Below are 21,424 nucleotides of genomic sequence, written 5' to 3'. Positions count from 1 at the left end.
TTGCTTACACGAGCCTGTTTCCGGACAATGAATACCCGCTGGAACTTATTGATCTAATTGGTCAGTTCCACAGTATCTCATTCATGATTACTGAGGCAAGATTGGCCAAATACTGCAATGTTTAATTGAAGCAGTCAATCGGAATTTTTTTCTTTTTCCCCAGACAGAAAAGAATCACCTCACACAATTTTAAACCAACAACACACAAAAAATATATCACACAACAATAACCCAATCATTAATCACTCTACCGGAATATAATCTTGATCAGCTTTACTTAGAATCTGTTAAGTAGGTGAAACTAATCACTAACCACCTCTACTGGTGGCTGGCTCTCACTGCAGTATTGTATCACTTCCTGTTCCGGAGCACAGCGGTGTTTTTCTGTATCTGTTAGCTGTTTAATCTGCGCAGTTAGATTGATCTAGTTAACTAGATAACGATTTGTTTCACAGTGTAATCTTCACCTGCCTTAACTAAAGCACTCCCTCTGCTGAATCACCTCTAAATTATTTACACATTATTCACTTTGTGTGTTTTTAGGAATCCGCTAGCTTAGCGCAGCTACTAGCTCTTAGCCGATTTAGCATGGCGGCTTCTCCTGTCTCTCTTGCACTTTTCTGCTCTGGGTGTGAAATGTTTAGTTATTCCTCGGCCTCCTTTAGCAGTAATGGTACTTGTAATAAGTGTAGCTTATTCGTAGCTTTGGAGGCCAGGCTGGACGAATTGGAGACTCGGCTCCGCACCGTGGAAAATCCTACAGCTAGCCAGGCCCCTGTAGTCGGTGCGGACCAAGGTAGTTTAGCCGCTGTTAGTTCCCTTCCAGCAGATCCCGAGCAGCCGGGAAAGCAGGCTGACTGGGTGACTGTGAGGATGAAGCGTAGCCCTAAACAGAAGCCCCGTGTACACCACCGTCCCGTTCACATTTCTAACCATTTTTCCCCACTCGGCGACACACCCACGGAGGATCATACTTTGGTTATTGGCGACTCTGTTTTGAGAAATGTGAAGTTAGCGACACCAGCAACCATAGTCAGTTGTCTTCTGGGGGCCAGAGCAGGCGACATTGAAGGAAATTTGAAACTGCTGGCTAAGGCTAAGCGTAAATTTGGTAAGATTGCAATTCACGTCGGCAATAATGACACCCGGTTACGCCGATCGGAGGTCACTAAAATTAACATTGAATCGGTGTGTAACTTTGCAAAAACAATGTCGGACTCTGTAGTTTTCTCTGGGCCCCTCCCCAATCAGACCGGGAGTGACATGTTTAGCCGCATGTTCTCCTTGAATTGCTAGCTGTCTGAGTGGTGTCCAAAAAAATGAGGTGGGCTTCATAGATAATTGGCAAAGCTTCTGGGGAAAACCTGGTCTTGTTAGGAGAGACGGCATCCATCCCACTTTGGATGGAGCAGTTCTCATTTCTAGAAATCTGGCCAATTTTCTTAAATTCTCCAAACCGTGACTATCCAGGGTTGGGACCAGGAAGCAGAGTTGTAGTCTTACACACCGCTCTGCAGCTTCTCTCCCCCTGCCATCCCCTCATTACCCCATCCCCGTAGAGACGGTGCCTGCTCCCAGACCACCAACAACCAGTAAAAATCTATTTAAGCATAAAAATTCAAAAAGAAAAAATAATATAGCACCTTCAACTGCACCACAGACTAAAACAGTTAAATGTGGTTTATTAAACATTAGGTCTGTCTCTTCTAAGTCCCTGTTAGTAAATGATATAATAATTGATCAACATATTGATTTATTCTGCCTTACAGAAACCTGGTTACAGCAGGATGAATATGTTAGTTTAAATGAGTCAACACCCCCGAGTCACACTAACTGCCAGAATGCTCGTAGCATGGGCCGAGGGGGAGGATTAGCAGCAATCTTCCATTCCAGCTTATTAATTAATCAAAAACCCAGACAGAGCTTTAATTTATTTGAAAGCTTGACTCTTAGTCTTGTCCATCCAAATTGGAAGTCCCAAAAAACAGTTTTATTTGTTATTATCTATCGTCCACCTGGTCGTTACTGTGAGTTTCTCTGTGAATTTTCAGACCTTTTGTCTGACTTAGTGCTTAGCTCAGATAAGATAATTATAGTGGGCGATTTTAACATCAACACAGATGCTGAGATTGACAGCCTCAACACTGCATTTAATCTATTATTAGACTCTATTGGCTTTGCTCAAAATGTGAATGAGTCCACCCACCACTTTAATCATATCTTAGATCTTGTTCTGACTTATGGTATGGAAATAGAAGACTTAACAGTATTCCCTGAAAACTCCCTTCTGTCTGATCATTTCTTAATAACATTTACATTTACTCTGATGGACTACCCAGCAGTGGGGAATAAGTTTCATTACACTAGAAGTCTTTCAGAAAGCGCTGTAACTAGGTTTAAGGATATGATTCCTTCTTTATGTTCTCCAATGCCATATACTGACACAGTGCAGAGTAGCTACCTAAACTCTGTAAGTGAGATAGAGTATCTTGTCAGTAGTTTTACATCCTCATTGAAGACAACTTTGGATGCTGTAGCTCCTCTGAAAAAGAGAGCTTTAAATCAGAAGTGCCTGACTCCGTGGTATAACTCACAAACTCGCAGCTTAAAGCAGATAACCCGTAAGTTGGAGAGGAAATGGCGTCTCACTAATTTAGAAGATCTTCACTTAGCCTGGAAAAAGAGTCTGTTGCTCTATAAAAAAGCCCTCCGTAAAGCTAGGACATCTTACTACTCATCACTAATTGAAGAAAATAATAACAACCCCAGGTTTCTTTTCAGCACTGTAGCCAGGCTGACAAAGAGTCAGAGCTCTATTGAGCCGAGTATTCCTTTAACTTTAACTAGTAATGACTTCATGACTTTCTTTGCTAATAAAATTTTAACTATTGAGAAAAAATTATCATAACCATCCCAAAGACGTATCGTTATCTTTGGCTGCTTTCAGTGATGCCGGTATTTGGTTAGACTCTTTCTCTCCGATTGTTCTGTTATTTTCATTAGTTACTTCCTCCAAACCATCAACATGTCTATTAGATCCCATTCCTACCAGGCTGCTCAAGGAAGCCGTACCATTAATTAATACTTCGATCTTAAATATGATCAATCTATCTTTATTAGTTGGCTATGTACCACAGGCTTTTAAGGTGGCAGTAATTAAACCATTACTTAAAAAGCCATCACTTGACCCAGCTATCTTAGCTAATTATAGGCCAATCTCCAACCTTCCTTTTCTCTCAAAGATTCTTGAAAGGGTAGTTGTAAAACAGCTAACTGATCATCTGTGTTGTATGGCTGGGGGGCCTGGCTGCCTTTTTGTTTCTGTCTTTTGGTTTTCCTTCCAGGTGGCTTGCATTTGGGACTGAGTGGCTGTGTTGCTGAGGTTATCAGGACCTCACCCTGATCACCTGCGGCTCGTCAAGACTCACAGCTGTGGTGCATCTATATGGATTGGAACATGGTGGCATTTAAGACTGGAGTATACAGTGTGTATTTGCCAGAGACTCGACCTTGTGACCAGACGGGTGAGATCGTCGTCTCGGGAGCCATCTCATCATCAGTGGATGCAGAGAACGTCCAGGGTTTGATGCACGGTCTGTGAAAGAGGAGGGGGTGAGGTCTCACGCTCGTCAGCACACTTCCTGAGGTACGTTAGATTTTGTGACTAACGTTTATACAGTCAGTAAATGTGGTGTCCCTCACACCTTATTATATTGAGCTGTACGTTAGTCATGTATCGGCTTCCACTGCAGTGGAGTTTTGTGAACTGGATGTTCCATGCCTGCAGGTTGGGAAGCTGATTAGTAATTAAGCCAGGAAGTGTTTGCTGTTTATGTACACCTTTGAGTGGTCTCTCTGTGTGTAGAGTGTGGACTCACATAATGGTTCCTTCTTTCACAGACTCGGTTTGTTGCGGCCACCTGGGGGGTGTCGGCGGGGTCCTTGGGTCCGAACGGCTTCTGGCTCCGGACCGTTAGCGCTGCTGGGAGCGCACCGTATCACCACCACGCCAGACCGCACACTCTTTTGTTGTTTTGTATCACATCACTGTTATGTATTAAATTCAGTTAGCCTTTGTACCGTGCTCTGCTTATTTCATACTGGGTCCTTCAAACGCTGGTCGGTTCTCCGAGCTGCGTCCGACACAACAATCTGCAGAGGAATGGTCTATTTGAAGAGTTTCAGTCAGGGTTTAGAATTCATCATAGTACAGAAACAGCATTAGTGAAGGTTACAAATGATCTTCTTATGGCCTCAGACAGTGGACTCATCTCTGTGCTTGTTCTGTTAGACCTCAGTGCTGCTTTTGATACTGTTGACTATAAAATTTTATTACAGAGATTAGAGCATGCCATAGGTATTAAAGGCACTGCGCTGCGGTGGTTTGAATCATATTTATCTAATAGATTACAGTTTGTTCATGTAAATGGGGAATCTTCTTCACAGACTAAGGTTAATTATGGAGTTCCACAAGGTTCTGTGCTAGGACCAATTTTATTCACTTTATACATGTTTCCCTTAGGCAGTATTATTAGACGGTATTGCTTAAATTATCATTGTTACGCAGATGATACCCAGCTTTATCTATCCATGAAGCCAGAGGACACACACCAATTAGCTAAACTGCAGGATTGTCTTACAGACATAAAGACATGGATGACCTCTAATTTCCTGCTTTTAAACTCAGATAAAACTGAAGTTATTGTACTTGGCCCCACAAATCTTAGAAACATGGTGTCTAACCAGATCCTTACTCTGGATGGCATTACCCTGACCTCTAGTAATACTGTGAGAAATCTTGGAGTCATTTTTGATCAGGATATGTCATTCAAAGCGCATATTAAACAAATATGTAGGACTGCTTTTTTGCATTTACGCAATATCTCTAAAATCAGAAAGGTCTTGTCTCAGAGTGATGCTGAAAAACTAATTCATGCATTTATTTCCTCTAGGCTGGACTATTGTAATTCATTATTATCAGGTGCTCCTAAAAGTTCCCTGAAAAGCCTTCAGTTAATTCAAAATGCTGCATCTAGAGTACTGACGGGGACTAGAAGGAGAGAGCATATCTCACCCATATTGGCCTCTCTTCATTGGCTTCCTGTTTATTCTAGAATAGAATTTAAAATTCTTCTTCTTACTTATAAGGTTTTGAATAATCAGGTCCCATCTTATCTTAGGGACCTCGTAGTACCATATCACCCCAATAGAGCGCTTCACTCTCAGACTGCAGGCTTACTTGTAGTTCCTAGGGTTTGTAAGAGTAGAATGGGAGGCAGAGCCTTCAGCTTTCAGGCTCCTCTCCTGTGGAACCAGCTCCCAATTCAGATCAGGGAGACAGACACCCTCTCTACTTTTAAGATTAGGCTTAAAACTTTCCTTTTTGCTAAAGCTTATAGTTAGGGCTGGATCAGGTGACCCTGAACCATCCCTTAGTTATGCTGCTATAGACTTAGACTGCTGGGGGGTTCCCATGATGCACTGAGTGTTTCTTTCTCTTTTTGCTCTGTATGCACCACTCTGCATTTAATCATTAGTGATCGATCTCTGCTCCCCTCCACAGCATGTCTTTTTCCTGGTTCTCTCCCTCAGCCCCAACCAGTCCCAGCAGAAGACTGCCCCTCCCTGAGCCTGGTTCTGCTGGAGGTTTCTTCCTGTTAAAAGGGAGTTTTTCCTTCCCACTGTAGCCAAGTGCTTGCTCACAGGGGGTCGTTTTGACCATTGGGGTTTTACATAATTATTGTATGGCCTTGCCTTACAATATAAAGCGCCTCGGGGCAACTGTTTGTTGTGATTTGGCGCTATATAAAAAATTGATTGATTGATTGATTGATTGATATGGCAAAAGTGGACATAATGCAACTAACGCGGCACCAGAACTAAATTCTACAATAATCGAGTGGTGAAACCATGACTCTGGTTTATCAATAACCTCACATTTTGAAATAGAACCATATTGCTTTAAGAATTCAATTACCTCCTCATCTGCTTTAGTTTTTGTCGCATCTCGTACCAAAACTACACTAGTGACTTTAATGCCAAGCTTCTCAAATATATCCATTTGTCCACAACAGTACAATTATAATATCAATACCAAAAAAATAATAGTTCAGCTTTTTTTCCCCTCCGCTCCTGGCTTGGCTCACCACGTTATGTAACCAGTACTATGAGATTAAAGTAATTAACAGGCCAGATTCAGAAGTTCTGATTCATCTCTAGGAGCGGAGTGACAGACCAACACAAGAATTGTTTTTTATGCTGGTATATTTTTCAGGGGAAAGGACAAACAAACATAAAAGACAATAGACAATATCAAACATGAATGGCCATTCAAAAAACAAAATGTGAACCATAAAAGCTAGTGTTCCACAATTCAGATCTAGGTTTAACCCAACAGTTCAATTCATGCCCTTTTGAACAATTTTGTCTGTAGGAGGTCTTGCAAAAGCAGTCCATTGTATGCAACACTTCCAGTTCAACGGCTCCAAAAAATGAGCAAAGTCCAGAGAGTCCACGACTGCAAAAAAGTGATTTGAGTTTATATTTGAGCCGCGAGCAGTGAGTTGCAGAGGGACAATATATAAAAGGAAAGGGCGGCTGCAAAACCTCCTACTGGCCCGACCAGAACAGGGACGGGTCAGCGGCTGAGTTCTGGTTGAACTGGGCTTCAAACTTCAAGCTTCCCTTTTACTTGAGAGCAGTGGGCCATTTCCTTAGCTCGCCATCCGTACCTGGCCTATACATAAAACAGGACCAGTATAAATCCATGTGCACAAATCTACAAATTCTAATACAAGTCACATAATAAACAACATTGCTTTCAAAAGTGTTAAATATTGTACATCATTATCACTTTACTGGGGCGTTGCTGGGCCGGTATCGTAGATTTACGTCGATGGTATCTGGCTATACCCGCCCGCTGTGCTTAAACAAATGACGTCATAGCGTGCGCTGCCCAAGAACTGTCCGCAGAAGAAAAAAAAAAAAGCTGTCCACAGAGGGGAAAAAAAAAGATCTGTCTGCAGAGGAAAAGATGAAAAGGCGAGAAGTGTGTTTTGGTCCCAATATGGATATTCTGGATGATTTTCTTATGGATAGCACGACAATGAACAGCAGTTAAAGCAGCCAGCTTGATGAGGGAGAGCAGCGCGCGCCAGACAGCGCGAGACACGACAAAAGTGAGCCAACTTTTTATGTACGCGTTACGTGTTGTGTATCTCAGTAAAAAGTGATAATAATGCAAATAACATGCTGTTGTCGTGCGGTATGCATTTTTCTGAGTCCCTCCGTCCATTCTGTCGCCCGCAATGACAGCTATTCACCCTCGTCTAACTCGGTCATAAGAAGTATGGGGCTTATTGTATTGTCTGGACAATGCATTGGGCTTTCCATTTTTTGAACCGGGCCGGTATGAGATGACAAAATTGAAGCGGCTGAAAAAGATTGCCCAACGGGCCTTACGAGCATTTAAGTGCTTGGCAGTGCGAAGATAGGCAAGGTTTTTATGATCAGTATACACTAAAAAAGGCAACTGTGTCCCCTCGAGCCAGTGACGCCACTCCTCCAAGGCCACTTTAACCGGCAGCAGTTCGCGATCACCGATGGAGTAATTTTGCTCTGCTGTAGTCAACTTACGGGACAGAAAGGCACATGGATGCAATTTCTTGTCATCGGGACTCATTTGTGACAGAATAGCTCCCACACCGATATCAATCAATCAATCAATTTTTTTATATAGCGCCAAATCACAACAAACAGTTGCCCCAAGGCGCTTTATATTGTAAGGCAAGGCCATACAATAATTATGTAAAACCCCAACGGTCAAAACGACCACCTGTGAGCAAGCACTTGGCTACAGTGGGAAGGAAAAACTCCCTTTTAACAGGAAGAAACCTCCAGCAGAACCAGGCTCAGGGAGGGGCAGTCTTCTGCTGGGACTGGTTGGGGCTGAGGGAGAGAACCAGGAAAAAGACATGCTGTGGAGGGGAGCAGAGATCGATCACTAATGATTAAATGCAGAGTGGTGCATACAGAGCAAAAAGAGAAAGAAACAGTGCATCATGGGAACCCCCCAGCAGTCTACGTCTATAGCAGCATAACTAAGGGATGGTTCAGGGTCACCTGATCCAGCCCTAACTATAAGCTTTAGCAAAAAGGAAAGTTTTAAGCCTAATCTTAAAAGTAGAGAGGGTGTCTGTCTCCCTGATCTGAATTGGGAGCTGGTTCCACAGGAGAGGAGCCTGAAAGCTGAAGGCTCTGCCTCCCATTCTACTCTTACAAACCCTAGGAACTACAAGTAAGCCTGCAGTCTGAGAGCGAAGCGCTCTATTGGGGTGATATGGTACTACGAGGTCCCTAAGATAAGATGGGACCTGATTATTCAAAACCTTATAAGTAAGAAGAAGAATTTTAAATTCTATTCTAGAATTAACAGGAAGCCAATGAAGAGAGGCCAATATGGGTGAGATATGCTCTCTCCTTCTAGTCCCCGTCAGTACTCTAGCTGCAGCATTTTGAATTAACTGAAGGCTTTTCAGGGAACTTTTAGGACAACCTGATAATAATGAATTACAATAGTCCAGCCTAGAGGAAATAAATGCATGAATTAGTTTTTCAGCATCACTCTGAGACAAGACCTTTTTGATTTTAGAGATATTGCGTAAATGCAAAAAAGCAGTCCTACATATTTGTTTAATATGCGCTTTGAATATATGAACTTTTAGGACAACCTGATAATAATGAATTACAATAGTCCAGCCTATGCTTTATCAGAAGCATCTACCTCGACCACGAACTGCCGGGTGGGGTCAGGAAGGTGCAGCACAGGGGCAGCAGTAAAGCGTTGCTTTAGGACTCTGAATGCCTCATTGCACTCAGGCGTCTACTTGAATGCCTGAAGAGACGAGGTGACGTTACGGAGAGGAGTAGCGATAGTACTGAAATTCCTAATAAATTTGCAATAAAAGTTAGCAAATCCTAGAAATCTTTGAACATCTTTACGATTGTTGGGCACTGCCCACTCACGCACTGCCGCCACCTTGTTCAGGTCCATTTGAATCTCTCCTTCGGAGATGACGAATCCCAGAAACGATATCGTGGCCCTGTGGAATTCGCATTTTTCTCCCTTGACAAAGAGATCATTACGTAATAGGGTCTGCAAAACAGAACGGACATGCTGGGTGTGAGTGTGTAGGTCGGGAGAGAAGATCAGGATGTCATCCAAGTAAACAAAAACGAACTTATTCAGGTACTCGCGCAACACGTCATTTACTAAGTTTTGGAAGACTGCTGGGGCATTTGTGAGCCCGAAAGGCATCACCAGATACTCATAGTTGGGGTGTAAAAAGCAGTCTTCCACTCATCTCCCTCTCTAATTCTAACCAAATGGTAGGCATTACGAAGATCTAATTTCGTGAACACTTTGGTGCCCTCTAACAGCTGAAAAGCTGACGAAATCAGTGACAGAGGATAGCGGTTTTTTACTGTGATGTCATTTAAACACTGATAGTCAATATATGGGCGAAGTGACTTACCTTTCTTTTCCACAAAAAAGAACCCTGCTCCAGCGGGGGATGACGAGGGACGAATTAACCCAGCATCCAGAGATTCCTGGATGTACATGTTCATAGCTGCTCTTTTTGGAGCTGAAAGAGAAAACAATTTTCCTCTGGGAGCGGTTGCCCCGGGGAGAAGATTGATGGCACAGTCATAATCCCGATGCGGAGGTTGTGACTTAGCTTTGCTGAAGACTAGCACTAGATCATGGTAACAGGCAGGTACGCCATCCAGATCCGGGTTACTAGCATTTGACTGAACCACGGGTGCAGACAGGCAAGACTTTTCACAAGAAGGTCCCCATGCGTCAATTTTACCCAGAGTCCAGTCTAGATTAGGTCTATGGCGTTGTAGCCAAGGGTGCCCCAGAATCATAGAGTGAGTCATATTATCAAGTACATGAAAGTTAATTAGTTCAGAATGATTGCCGGAAATTGTCATGCGAACACATTGGGTGTGGTGCACAATTTGGCCTAATTCACGACCGTCCACTGCACGGACCACCAGTGGACGTGAAAGCTGATAAAATTTAAGGTGGAGTGACCTGGCAACAGAAGATAACATGAGATTAGAATCAGCGCCTGAATCAGTGAATACAGGACATTCTATGGTGGTATGATCAGACGAAAATGAGGCAGTTAAAACATTCTGAGATGACATATTAATTGAACTTTGACTCACCTGCACTACCGTTCTTGGCCGCACTGGGGCACCCTTTACTGGACAGAGGGTTACAACATGACCTGACTGACCACAATAAAAAGAAAGTCCTTCCGCTTGATGCGGCTCACGCTCCGCCAGGGAGAGGCGTGTCCGTCCCACTCGCGTGGGCTTCTCTGCAGCGCTGGGCGGAGCATTGCCGCCAGAGAGGCTGGAAGTGGATGGTCGATCCAACGATGAGAGGACTCGTTGGGTGGAATGATGGCTGTTTTGGCGAGGGAGGTCAGACAGACGGCGATCAGTCCAGATAGCCAGTGGTATCAGTTCATCAAGGTCATTCAGCAAGTTTATCGCCACCAGCTGATCTTGAATGATGTCACTCAAACCCCAGAAGAAGACATCTTGGAGCACCGCCGGGCTCCACTCGCTCTTCGTGGCCAGGATGCGAAAATCAATAGTGTAATCTGCCAGCCGGCGGCTGCCTTGTTTTAACCACACCAATGAACGCACCGCCTCACGCCCCGGCGAGGTGTGCTGGAAAACCTGCTCAAGAGCATGAGTGAAGGCTGCCAGGGAGGAGCAAGATGGCGAACCGCGGCTCCACTCAGTCGTGGCTCACGCTGCATCCCGGCCGGTCAGGTGAGTAATGACGAATGCTATCTTCACCCTTTCGGATGGAAACATTGACGCCATTAATTCAAAGTGAAGTTCACATTGTGTAATGAATTGCTTGACGTCCCCGGACTCTCCGGAAAAATGCTCAGGTTGTGAGAGTTGAATGCAGACCTCGGATACAGAAGCCAGCGGGGAGTCGACGGTCGCGGAAGTGGTGTGGCGGCGGGAGTCATACTGGTCGTAGCCTGATGATTTATAGTCGTGAGTAGTTGCTCTATCTGAGAGCTCACTGAGGCCATGAAGGAAGCCTGCCGCTTGGCTAACTTACAGATCCCTGAGTTCAGAGCGGCTAGCTTGTCCTTTTGCTGAGCGAGCTGCCGACTGTGGTGGTGTACCGTCAGCTGGAAGGCGTCTGCGTCTGCTGCGTCCATAGTTTGCCAGATTGTACTATCAGGTTTGACAGGCAAGATGGGCTGGACACAAATGCAGGATGCAGGTACACAGCTCAGTGGAGTTAAGGCGTTTACTCTGTAAACAGGCTGGAGTCGGTACACAGAAAGGCAGTCCAAAAAGAGCAACAGTAACAAAAACATCAGGCTTAGGAGTGGTCGAGGTACACAGGCAGGTAATCAAAAAACACGATGAGGCAAACAAAGCAAGGCAAGGAAATACAAGATACTGAGCTGGAAAGAGGCACAAGGCGCTACAATCTGGCGAAGGAGTAAGGTACAATGAGGAGCTTAAATACACCCAGGTGATGAGGTGCAGATAGAGAACAGGTGTGCGTGGAACATACCAGAAGGAGGGTGTGCCCAGACAGAGGGAAACACCCACCACCAAGAGCCAGCAGAGACAGACAGGAAAGACAGACCCAGACAGAAAAACCCCAGCAAGAGAATAAACAAAATGTAACAGAAAAACACAAATCCAAGAAATAAAAGCTGGCAAAACCCAAATCATGACACCAACTTGGACTTGGGGTTCTTCACTTCCGGTCTTTTGCTGTGCAGCCAGCGCTTCATTCACAGGTTATAAACTCCAATAGCCTGCTGGGAATCGAAGATATCAAACACCATTAAATAAGGTTAAAGGATATGATCAGTTATTCTGAATAATTTACCGAGCCTTACATTTTGTAGCTGCTCCGATTATCGCTCACAGAGTCACAGTGCTCTCAAAATGAAAATAATTTGTCTGTGCTGAACTGTTATTGCTGTGAAGGTTTGCAAACAACCAGTCGGTTGAAAGATCAAGATATAACCCACGTATCCCACACGTGGGGAACTATTCGGATAAAATATATCTTATAGAAAATATAGCTCTTGCAGTCGATTAGCAACAAGGCAAGTTTTAAAAGACAGTTGAAGTCAATTTTATTCAGTCAGCTAAGGGACGAGGATCATGCCACTCTTTTAATTGCTTTTATTTTTTAATGTAATTTCTGGTCCAAAAGATTATCTTCGAGTCCATTATTTTCTAGTCTACTAAATTTGTTGTCGCCTACACTTCTACAGGGATACAGTTGCTATTTATTTTAATTTATTGAGATCTTATTGTTTGCTGGTCAATTTGTACTTATTTTATTTTATTATATATATATATATATATATATATATATATATATATATATATATATATATATATATATATATATATATATATAGCTACTTACATTAATTGATGACATTATAATGTCTTTGCAATCTGTACATGTTTAATGGAGCTCCTCAGTGTTGTCACGTTTTAGCCTCACATGGACCACAGTGGAAATAAGAATTTGTTTTATTGTGTCATCTGTGTATCATTGATATATTCACCTTTCTGTGTTTATATTGATTTTACAAAATTAATTCAATCAATTCTGTAAATACTGATGTTTTCTGTTATACTCTAAATACTATTTTTATCTGAGGGAAAAATGTGTGGCTTCAGATCCGCCCAACAAGGCCGTCCACATTACCAGACTGAGAACTGCTCAACTCAGCATCCAACAGTTTGGTGAACACTTGCAGTGCCAGCGACACAGTCAGCTGGTGGTCTCCGGTGACAGTGGTCACCTGCGTCATCCTCACAGCCACTGTCTGTTAGAATGATGCCTATGAGGCCTCACTGTTGATCCCAGATATCCTGGATGTCTTGATGATTGAAGGAGTCAGATGCTTCTCTCGCAGTGTGCAGAGTTCTGAAACTGCAAAACCTTTTGTCAATTTAAATCATGTGATATCATACAAACCCGCTGGGCTTGCTGGTGATTTTTCCACAGTTTTGGCAGCTTGATAGAAAGGCAGGTGTCAGGTCCTTCATGATGCCTCTCACATTTTCTTTGATTTGTGTGGACTGAAATAAATGATGCATATTTCATTGTATTGACTGTGTGATGTCTCAGTGATATCAAAATAATTTATGACTGAAAATAAAATGTGAATTGTTCTTAACAATGAGTTTTGTTGTTCAGCAAAAGAATGTGTTTCTTCTGGAACAGTATCAGGGTCTCCAAGATTGATGGCAGCCAATATTTCTTTTTAATCCTGGGAAAAAATAGAAATTGCTGCAGTGAGGCCCGCAACCTTCTGATATCACACACATCTCTGCATGTTGCCATTGGACTGACTAACCCCTGTATATTTTTTTTCTTCTAAAATAGAGTTTATGCATGTTTGAGAGGTCACGCTCACATTTTTGTGGTGCAGAGATGCAGTATTTTTTCAAATAAAGTTGTAACTTTGTGGAACAGCCTCCCTCATCATGTGCTAAATGCTCCAAGTGTTATTACTTTAAAGAAATACTGTGATTATTTTTACCGTGTATGATTTTTATTGATTGATGATTTTATTATGGTGTTTGAGGACTTTTACTGTGCTATTTACGTGTTTTATACAGTTATATTTGAATTTTACTATGCTTTTTTAAATGACGAATGGTGTGTGCTTTTATTGTATTTTGTATACATGTTTTATGAATAATTAATGACTGTGATTTTCCGGCACAGTTGCTGACAGTCTGCATGGTCTTATCAATAATATTATCAAGTTTTGTCCTGAATATGATTTAAAATCAACAAGAACTTCATTCAAACTACACTTTGAACATACTTTGAGGGGATAACTTACTGAACCCACGGCAGAAAACACAAGAAAACATGTAGAAACTGTTCTTGACAACCACATTGCTGGCAGACAACCGGAAGTGAATTATCCGAATTATTAACTCTTGCGGCCAAGTGGCTGAAATCTCGGGGTTGCAGGCTCGCAAACAGAACTCAGTGGAACGAGATCTTGAGTTGGCATTCCAGTCTTTCTACTTCAGTGGTCAAATGCAGTAAATTATATTGTCCATTTAGCACGTTTATGTTCATGAATGTGCTCTTTGGTGTTTGTCCACCTGGCAGTGCAAAACTGTAGGAGGAAACATGCCGTTAGGTTTGCACAGGCAACATGAGTTACCAAAAAGTGAAATTTAGCAGGTGCTGATGGCGTATGTGTTTTTGTGAGTTTGACACGATGGTCTTAACCAACAGACTGCCGTCCCAACACAGAATTAAAACGAGTCATTCATTGTAAATGTCACATTTATCTTTATTTCCAACTTCTTCCTTTGAGAATAATTTTGTGTGTGTGTGTGTGTGTGTGTGTGTGTGTGTGTGTGTGTGTGTGTGTGTGTGTGTGTGTGTGTGTGTGTGTGTGTGTGTGTGTGTGTGTGTGTGTGTGTGTGTGTGTGTGAGAGAAGAGTCAGCTCTGCTTTATGTGTCTGTCTTAGATCCATTAACTTGGGATGTCAGGTTCTAGTTTTGTCTAATCTGGACACCAAATCCTAGACACAGCAAAGAAACTAATTTCCCACTTGTCTGACCACAGGGTCTTCAGCGGTCCAATAACGGCCAGACTTTGGAGGACGTGTTGTCAAAGATGTTCAAGGTCATTTCGTCACCCACTGTGGACTTTATACCACTCCCCTCCCGTTGCCGTCGTTGTGCTGTGGTCGGCAATTCTGGTAACCTGAAGTGGTCTGGACACGGCAGTCTGATTGATTCTCACAGCTACATCATCAGGTACATGTGCCGATCCACAGACGCACAAACACGCCCCTGTCTGTACCTCATGTTCTTACTGTATTTTGCTCAGGATGAACAAGGCTGTGACACATGGATTTGAGAATGATGTTGGGAATCGTACCACGCATCACTTCCTGTACCCAGAGAGTGCTGTGGACATTGGAGATGGCGTCGGTCTTGTTCTTCTGCCCTTCAAACTCAGAGATCTGGAGTGGTTGACCAGCGCTCTGTCCACTGGAGAGATCAAAATGTAAGAAACACAGTCAGGCAAATAAGTGTTTGAGCCACTGTGGATTTTGCAACTTTTCCCACCTCCCAAGAATGTAGAGGTCTGTAAGTTTGATCGTAGGTACACTTCAACTGTGAGAGACAGAATCTAAAAAAACAATCCAGAAAATCACATTATATTATTTTTAAATAATTAATTTGCATTTTATTGCATGAAATAAGTATTTGATCCAATAGAAAAACAGACCTTAATACTTGGTACAGAAACCTTTGTTTGCAGTTCCAGAGCTCAGACATTTCCTGTAGTTTTTCACCAGGTTTTCACACACTGCAGCAGGGATTTTGGTCCAGTCCTCCATACAGATCTTCTCTAGATCTTTCAGGTTTGGAGTTTCAGCTCCCTCCAAAGATTTTCTATTGAGTTCAGGTCTGGAGACTGACCAGGCCACTCCAGGACCTTGAAATGCTTCTTACGGAGCCCCTCCTTAGTTGCCCTGGCTGTGTGTTTGGGGTCATTGTCATGCTGGAAGACCCAGCCATGACCCATCTTCAATGCTCTTACTGAGGGAAGGAGGTTGTTTGCCAAAATCTCACAATACATGACCCCATCCATCCTCCCTTCAATACGGTGCAGTCGTCTTGCCCCCTTTGCAGAAAAGCACCCCCAGAGTATGATGTTTCCACCCCCATGCTTCACGTTGGGATGGTTTTCTTGGGGTTGTTCTCATCCTCCAAATGCGGCGAGTGGAGTTGATACAAAAAAAGCTCTATTCTGGTCTCATCTGACCACATGACCTTCTCCCGTGCCTCCTCTGGATCGTCCAGATGGTCACTGTTGAACTTCAAACGGGCCTGGACATGTGCTGGGGTGAGCAGGGGGACCTTGATGCCCTGCAGGATTTTAAACCATGACGGCGCTGTGTGTTACTAACAGTGGTGGACATAGCTAACCAAAAAGTTAGCTTTGATAACCGTTAATCTGCTAACTGACTGCTAAACCGACAAACCTGTAAAAAATTTAGCAGAAGGTACAGTTAAAACCTAAACCGATAACTTTTAGTATTGGCTCCAGCACACTGGCAGCTGATGTAAGTAAGTCCCTTCGGCTGCTCCCTTGTTTGCACTCGGGGTTGCCACAGCAAATCCAACGTGGATCTGCATGTTGGATTGGCACACACTGGCAGCTGATACTTCTGAATAAATTCAAAGGCAATCATAAACAACAGTGAGCCAGCGCTTCTGTCTAAGAACAGCCTTTTCTCAGCAAAAGAGACCAGGGGCCGTATCCGTGAAGCGGCCTCAGGCTACAAACAGCTCCTGGTGATGTTATTCTAAGAAAAATCTTAGCATTCCTCCAATTCTTAGACATTTCTCAGAATTTTCTCCCAGTAAGATGAAAGTTGTTCACAAAGCACCTTAGGCCTTAAGAGAGCTCCTAAAGTGCCAAACTGGTAAGAGGAGGGACGAGGACTTTTAAGAAGCCAAAGAGTGTCTTAAACAGAGGAGACGGCAGAAAGACAGAGAGAAAGCAGAGATATTCTCTGTATGTAGGATAACAGTGATTCAGTAACACGCTACCAACTTGATCTACATAATTGTCTTATGTTAATTTACTGTCTTAATGTATTTATACATTGTTTAGGTTTTTGTTATCATATACACACATTAATATTATCATTCTTTTTTATTATTATCAGTATTATTGATATTATTTTATGATTACTTCTGTTTTGTGATTGGATTTTTAAATGGACCACAATGGAAATAAGTGTTTGCACTTTCTTGTGTCATGCGTGTATTTTTAATGTATTTACAATTATATTATGTACTTACATTGAATTTATTAATAAACTCATGCACACTTTTAATATGTAGATAATTGGCATGTGAATGAGATATGTTCAGACATCTTCAAGCTGTGTAACATTTCATTTTGTGGTGAACTGCGTGTTTTTTGGCACTCTGCCACTAGGATGCGCTCTTATTTTTCAGATAAAACAACACAGATGGTGAAGGGGTAGCATCAAACATGATACACTTTTGACTTATGGTGACAACATGGTGACACTTAACTCACTAAACCTACTGAACTACAAAAACACAATAAATCAATAACGCTAACAACACTGTTAAACTATCATGAACCACAATAACAACATTTAAAACCCCAAAACCCAGAACACCCGTAATTCATTGTAGCACAAGAATTTGCAGGTTTAGCAACTGGCCCAGTGATTGCTCCAATTTAATTTTGCTGAGTATTATCATCATGACATTAAATTATTTTCGTGATTACGCATTTCTTAATGCAGTTATATGATTGGTTGATTTAAGTGCGCATTTAATTTTTTTATTTCCCCTTCCCTTTCTGTGACAACCAATCACAGCTCTGACAGGACCACATCATACCTAGCAACAGAGTCAACCCCGCCTCCTCACAGCACAGAGTTGCTCTCAGACATGTTTTGGGTCTCTCTTAGGCTGGGAGTCCTTGCCAGGATATTTTAGGCTAAGTTAGAAGCTCTTTGAGGGGACTTTGAGATGCACCAAGCATATGGGCCCTGGTGACCATAGAGGGCAAAAAGGGGAGAGGAAAAAAAAGATCATTTATTTTCACAGCCATACATACAGTCTTGCTGACGTGTCACGGGAAACATGCACAGCAAGGCAGTTTTGACTTATGGTTCAAATTTTAAACAAACTAATTCCGGACAAGTTATCGAAATTAACATCACCTTTGTCATTTTTACAAAGTGAAAATATCAGCTATATGTTTTAGTTTTAAAGTAATGCGCAAATTCTGATGGTTTGACATTAAACAGACACATGTGCCAAAATGCATTATGGGAAAATTCAAATGACCTGCTCTCATCACTCCGATTAGAATAGAAAGAATAGAATAGAAGGCCTTTATTGTCATTATACACAGCAAACACAGTCTGCATAGTACAACGAGATTAGGGGGGGCTGCTCCTTAAAAAGTGCATACAGTGCAATACCAGACAATATAACATGAATAAACAACAATATCACATAAGGAAACACGTGAAGTCCTTTGCTGAAAAGTAAAATTGTGTAACATGTGGACAGTGTAAACAGTGTAGCAATTGAGAGAGTGCAAAAGGAAATTTAAAACTGTATGACAACTATAGGCGATATAATAAACAATGGAACAACTGAAAAATGTGCAAAAGTCCTGTGCTACAAATGAGATAGATATGGTGCGACTCAGTACCTAATATAGTCCGTTTTTAGTGCAGATTATTGTTCAACATGGTGATGGTTTTGGGGAAGAAGAATGTTCTTGGCCCTACTAAGACAGCGGGAGGTGTAGATGGTGGAAATGGGGGGCAGAGGACAGCCAATGATTTTTTGGGCAGTGTTTGCTACCCTCTGCAGTCTCTTCCTGTCAGCTTCAGTGCAGCTGGAGTGCCACACTGACACTGCGTAGGTCAGCAGGCTCTCTATAGTGGAGCGATAGAAGGTCACCAGCAGGGGTGTGCTGAATTGCTCTTTCCTAAGCACCTTCAAGAAGTGTAGTCGCTGCTGGGCCTTCTTGACCAGTGCTGCGGTGTTGACTGACCAGGAGAGGTCAGCAGAGATGTGAACCCCTAGGAACTTGAAGGACTCCACTCGCTCCACGCATTCGCCATTGATGTACAGTGGGGCAGGGGCAGTTTTCTTTCGACGGAAGTCCAGGATGAGTTCCTTAGTCTTTGTGATGTTTAGTGCCAAGTTGTTGGCTGCACTCCACTCGACCAGTTTTTGGACCTCATCTCTGTAGGCCGCTTCGTTTCCCCCTGTTATCAGCCCCACCACTGTTGTGTCATCAGCAAATTTAACGATGATGTTCTCCGAGTGGGTGGGGGTGCAGTCAGATGTGTAGAGCGAGTAGAGAAGTGGGCTCAGCACACAGCCCTGGGGGGAGCTGGTACTGAGAGTATGGAAGGAGGAGAAGTGAGGACCAAGCTTCACCTGCTGTGGTCGGTTGACCAGGAAGTCTTTGATCCAGGAGCAGGTGGGCAGTGGGATCCCCAGGTTGGATAACTTGGGGATAAGGATGTCCGGTATTATGGTATTAAAAGCTGAACTATAGTCAATGAAGAGCATCCTGACATAGCTCCCTTGTTTCTCCAGGTGAGTCAATGCTGAGTGAAGGGCAGTTGTTATTGCATCTTCTGTGGATCTGTTAGACCGGTATGCGAACTGATGCTGGTCCAGGGTAGGGGGGAGACAAGCTTTGATGTGTCTTAGAACCAGTTTCTCAAAGCACTTGGTGATGACTGGGGTGAGTGCTACCGGGCGGAAGTCATTGAGGCTGGTTGTGGGTAATTTTTTGGGAACTGGGATGATAGTAGCGGATTTTAAGCAGGCTGGGATGAGGGGATGTTCTAGTGACAGGTTAAAAATGACAGTGAAGACCTGTGCTAGCTGGTCAGCACATGCCTTGAGCACCCTCCCTGGTACTCCATCCGGGCCTGAAGCCTTCCTGGGGTTCACAGCCCAGAGCACTCGTCTCACTTCCTCAGCCGCTAGAGTAAGTGGGGGGGAACTGGAGGGTGGAATGGGTTGTAGTGGGGGCTGGGGTGTTGTGGTTGAGTGCCGTGCCTGAGACTCAAAACGGGCATAGTGTTGGGAAAGTGTAGGAACACGGACCCACAACAGGGGGCGCAAATGAACGGACAATGGAGTAAGTCAAAATAACAACGCTTTACTGTTGTGAATGTGCACAACGAATACAACCAATTACAGAAATGGACAAAAGTCAATACACAAAGGTGTCGTGTGGGCAGGCTCGAAGATAGGAGACGCCTCTCCAAGGTAAGACCGGAACCACACGGCTTCCTCCGCCACAGGACCCCGGGAATACTGGAGCCGGCAAGTCCCGAACTCCCAGGTGGCCACTGCCTCCGCGTGTCGGACCTGGTACTGCTGGCGAGGGAAAAAGAACAGTTAGATGGGGGCGCGTTTGCACCCAGAACTCCGAACGGCAGGAAAGGTACCTCCACCTCTCGTTGGAACAGTAAACCAATAACTAGCTCAGTCAAAACTGTGTACTCAGTAGGCTTTGATATGTTACCTCTCTGGTAGAAACGATATCTCGGCAATGAGGTGGAGATGCCGTCCTGCTGATATACCCCACTGATGATTGCCGTCAGCTGTCTCAGGTGATGGGTGACAGCTGTCACCGAGGCTGCTCCCGTGAGGCGGCGGCGCCCTCTGGTGCCTGGAGCCCGCACTCCAGGCAGGGCGCCCTCTGGTGATGGTGGGCCAGCAGTACCTCCTCTTCAGCGGCCCACACAACACATAGAAGCTGTTCAGTTCCTCTGCTAGTGCCAGATCTGAGTCCCCTGGTGTTGCAGCACAGCCTCTGTAATTGGTGATCGACTGCATGCCCTGCCACACCTGTCGGGGGTTGTTAAGCTGGTTAAGCTGATTACTATCCGATTACTCGATTAATCAATAAAATAATCGATAGAATACTCAATTCCAAAAATATTCGGTAGCTGCAGCCCTAGTGCCTAAAACTCTAATGAATACATGATCTGGGTTTATAGATTTTGTTCTTGTTTGTTTTATGTAAACCTGTGAGAAGCCCAAGTAGTTTCACCATTATTTACACTGGGCTGGGAATCACTGTGATCGCTTCATGTTCATGTCATTCTATCTGGAGAAAACTGAAGTTTGCTCTTTAACATCCTGCTTATTGTTCTTTACAGCACTGTTTGTTCCAGAATAATATATATAAAATGTTTAAAATTTGGTTGGTGTTTATGAAGTTCTACGTAGGTTAAACGTAGCAGACAGACTATTTGTTTTAGCAGGTTTTCAGGGTCTCAAGCATTAGTCTCTTGTAAATGTTCTGAAAGGCATAAATGTTACATTTTGGTCATATAATGTTCATTTGCAATTGTCATGTAGTTTCTCAGTATGTTATTTTGACTGCAGCAAGTCCCTGGTGTGCAAAGGATTATTGGATATCTCAGTGGGGCGAATTGTGGTACTTCAAAATGTTATACTGTTGTGAAACTGAAATAAACAAAAAAAAAAAAACATGCTAATTTTGACACCCCCTGTAAAGTTACTGTAACTTGTGTGTTGGTTTTTACAATGCCTGTGATCTGTGATCCACTTATATTGAGACGTTCTGAATATGTTAGTCTATTACCACTCCCATCCAGTAGATGGCAGTGTTCTCTGCATTTTGACGGCGGGGGGAAGAGGAAGTGATGAGAGCAGGTCATTTGAATTTTCCCATAATGCCTTTCAGCACGTGTCTGTTTGTCCAGTGAGATCAGATTTTAAGGTTCTGCT

The 21,424-nt window shown here is 43.3% G+C and overlaps 1 protein-coding gene across 3 annotated transcripts in view; it reads left to right on the top strand.

Moving 5' to 3' along the window:
• Positions 1-21,424, top strand: part of st3gal8 (ST3 beta-galactoside alpha-2,3-sialyltransferase 8) — a 99,254-nt gene that overhangs the window by 26,912 nt on the left and 50,918 nt on the right. For all 3 annotated transcript variants that reach the window (XR_004559010.1, XR_004559011.1, XM_034164555.1), the window contains exons 5-6: positions 14,685-14,878; positions 14,952-15,131. Coding sequence is in view for 1 of the 3 variants with exons in the window: in XM_034164555.1 (XP_034020446.1) it covers positions 14,685-14,878; positions 14,952-15,131 (374 nt within the window). In the remaining 2 variants the exon portion in view is untranslated. The remainder of the gene's footprint in view (positions 1-14,684; positions 14,879-14,951; positions 15,132-21,424) is intronic.

The sequence above is a fragment of the Thalassophryne amazonica genome, chromosome 3, assembly GCF_902500255.1.
Source record: "Thalassophryne amazonica chromosome 3, fThaAma1.1, whole genome shotgun sequence".
In the NCBI taxonomy this organism is placed as follows: domain Eukaryota; kingdom Metazoa; phylum Chordata; class Actinopteri; order Batrachoidiformes; family Batrachoididae; genus Thalassophryne; species Thalassophryne amazonica.
Note: the sequence above shows the minus strand (reverse complement) of the source record. Positions and strands in the feature narration are given on the sequence as shown.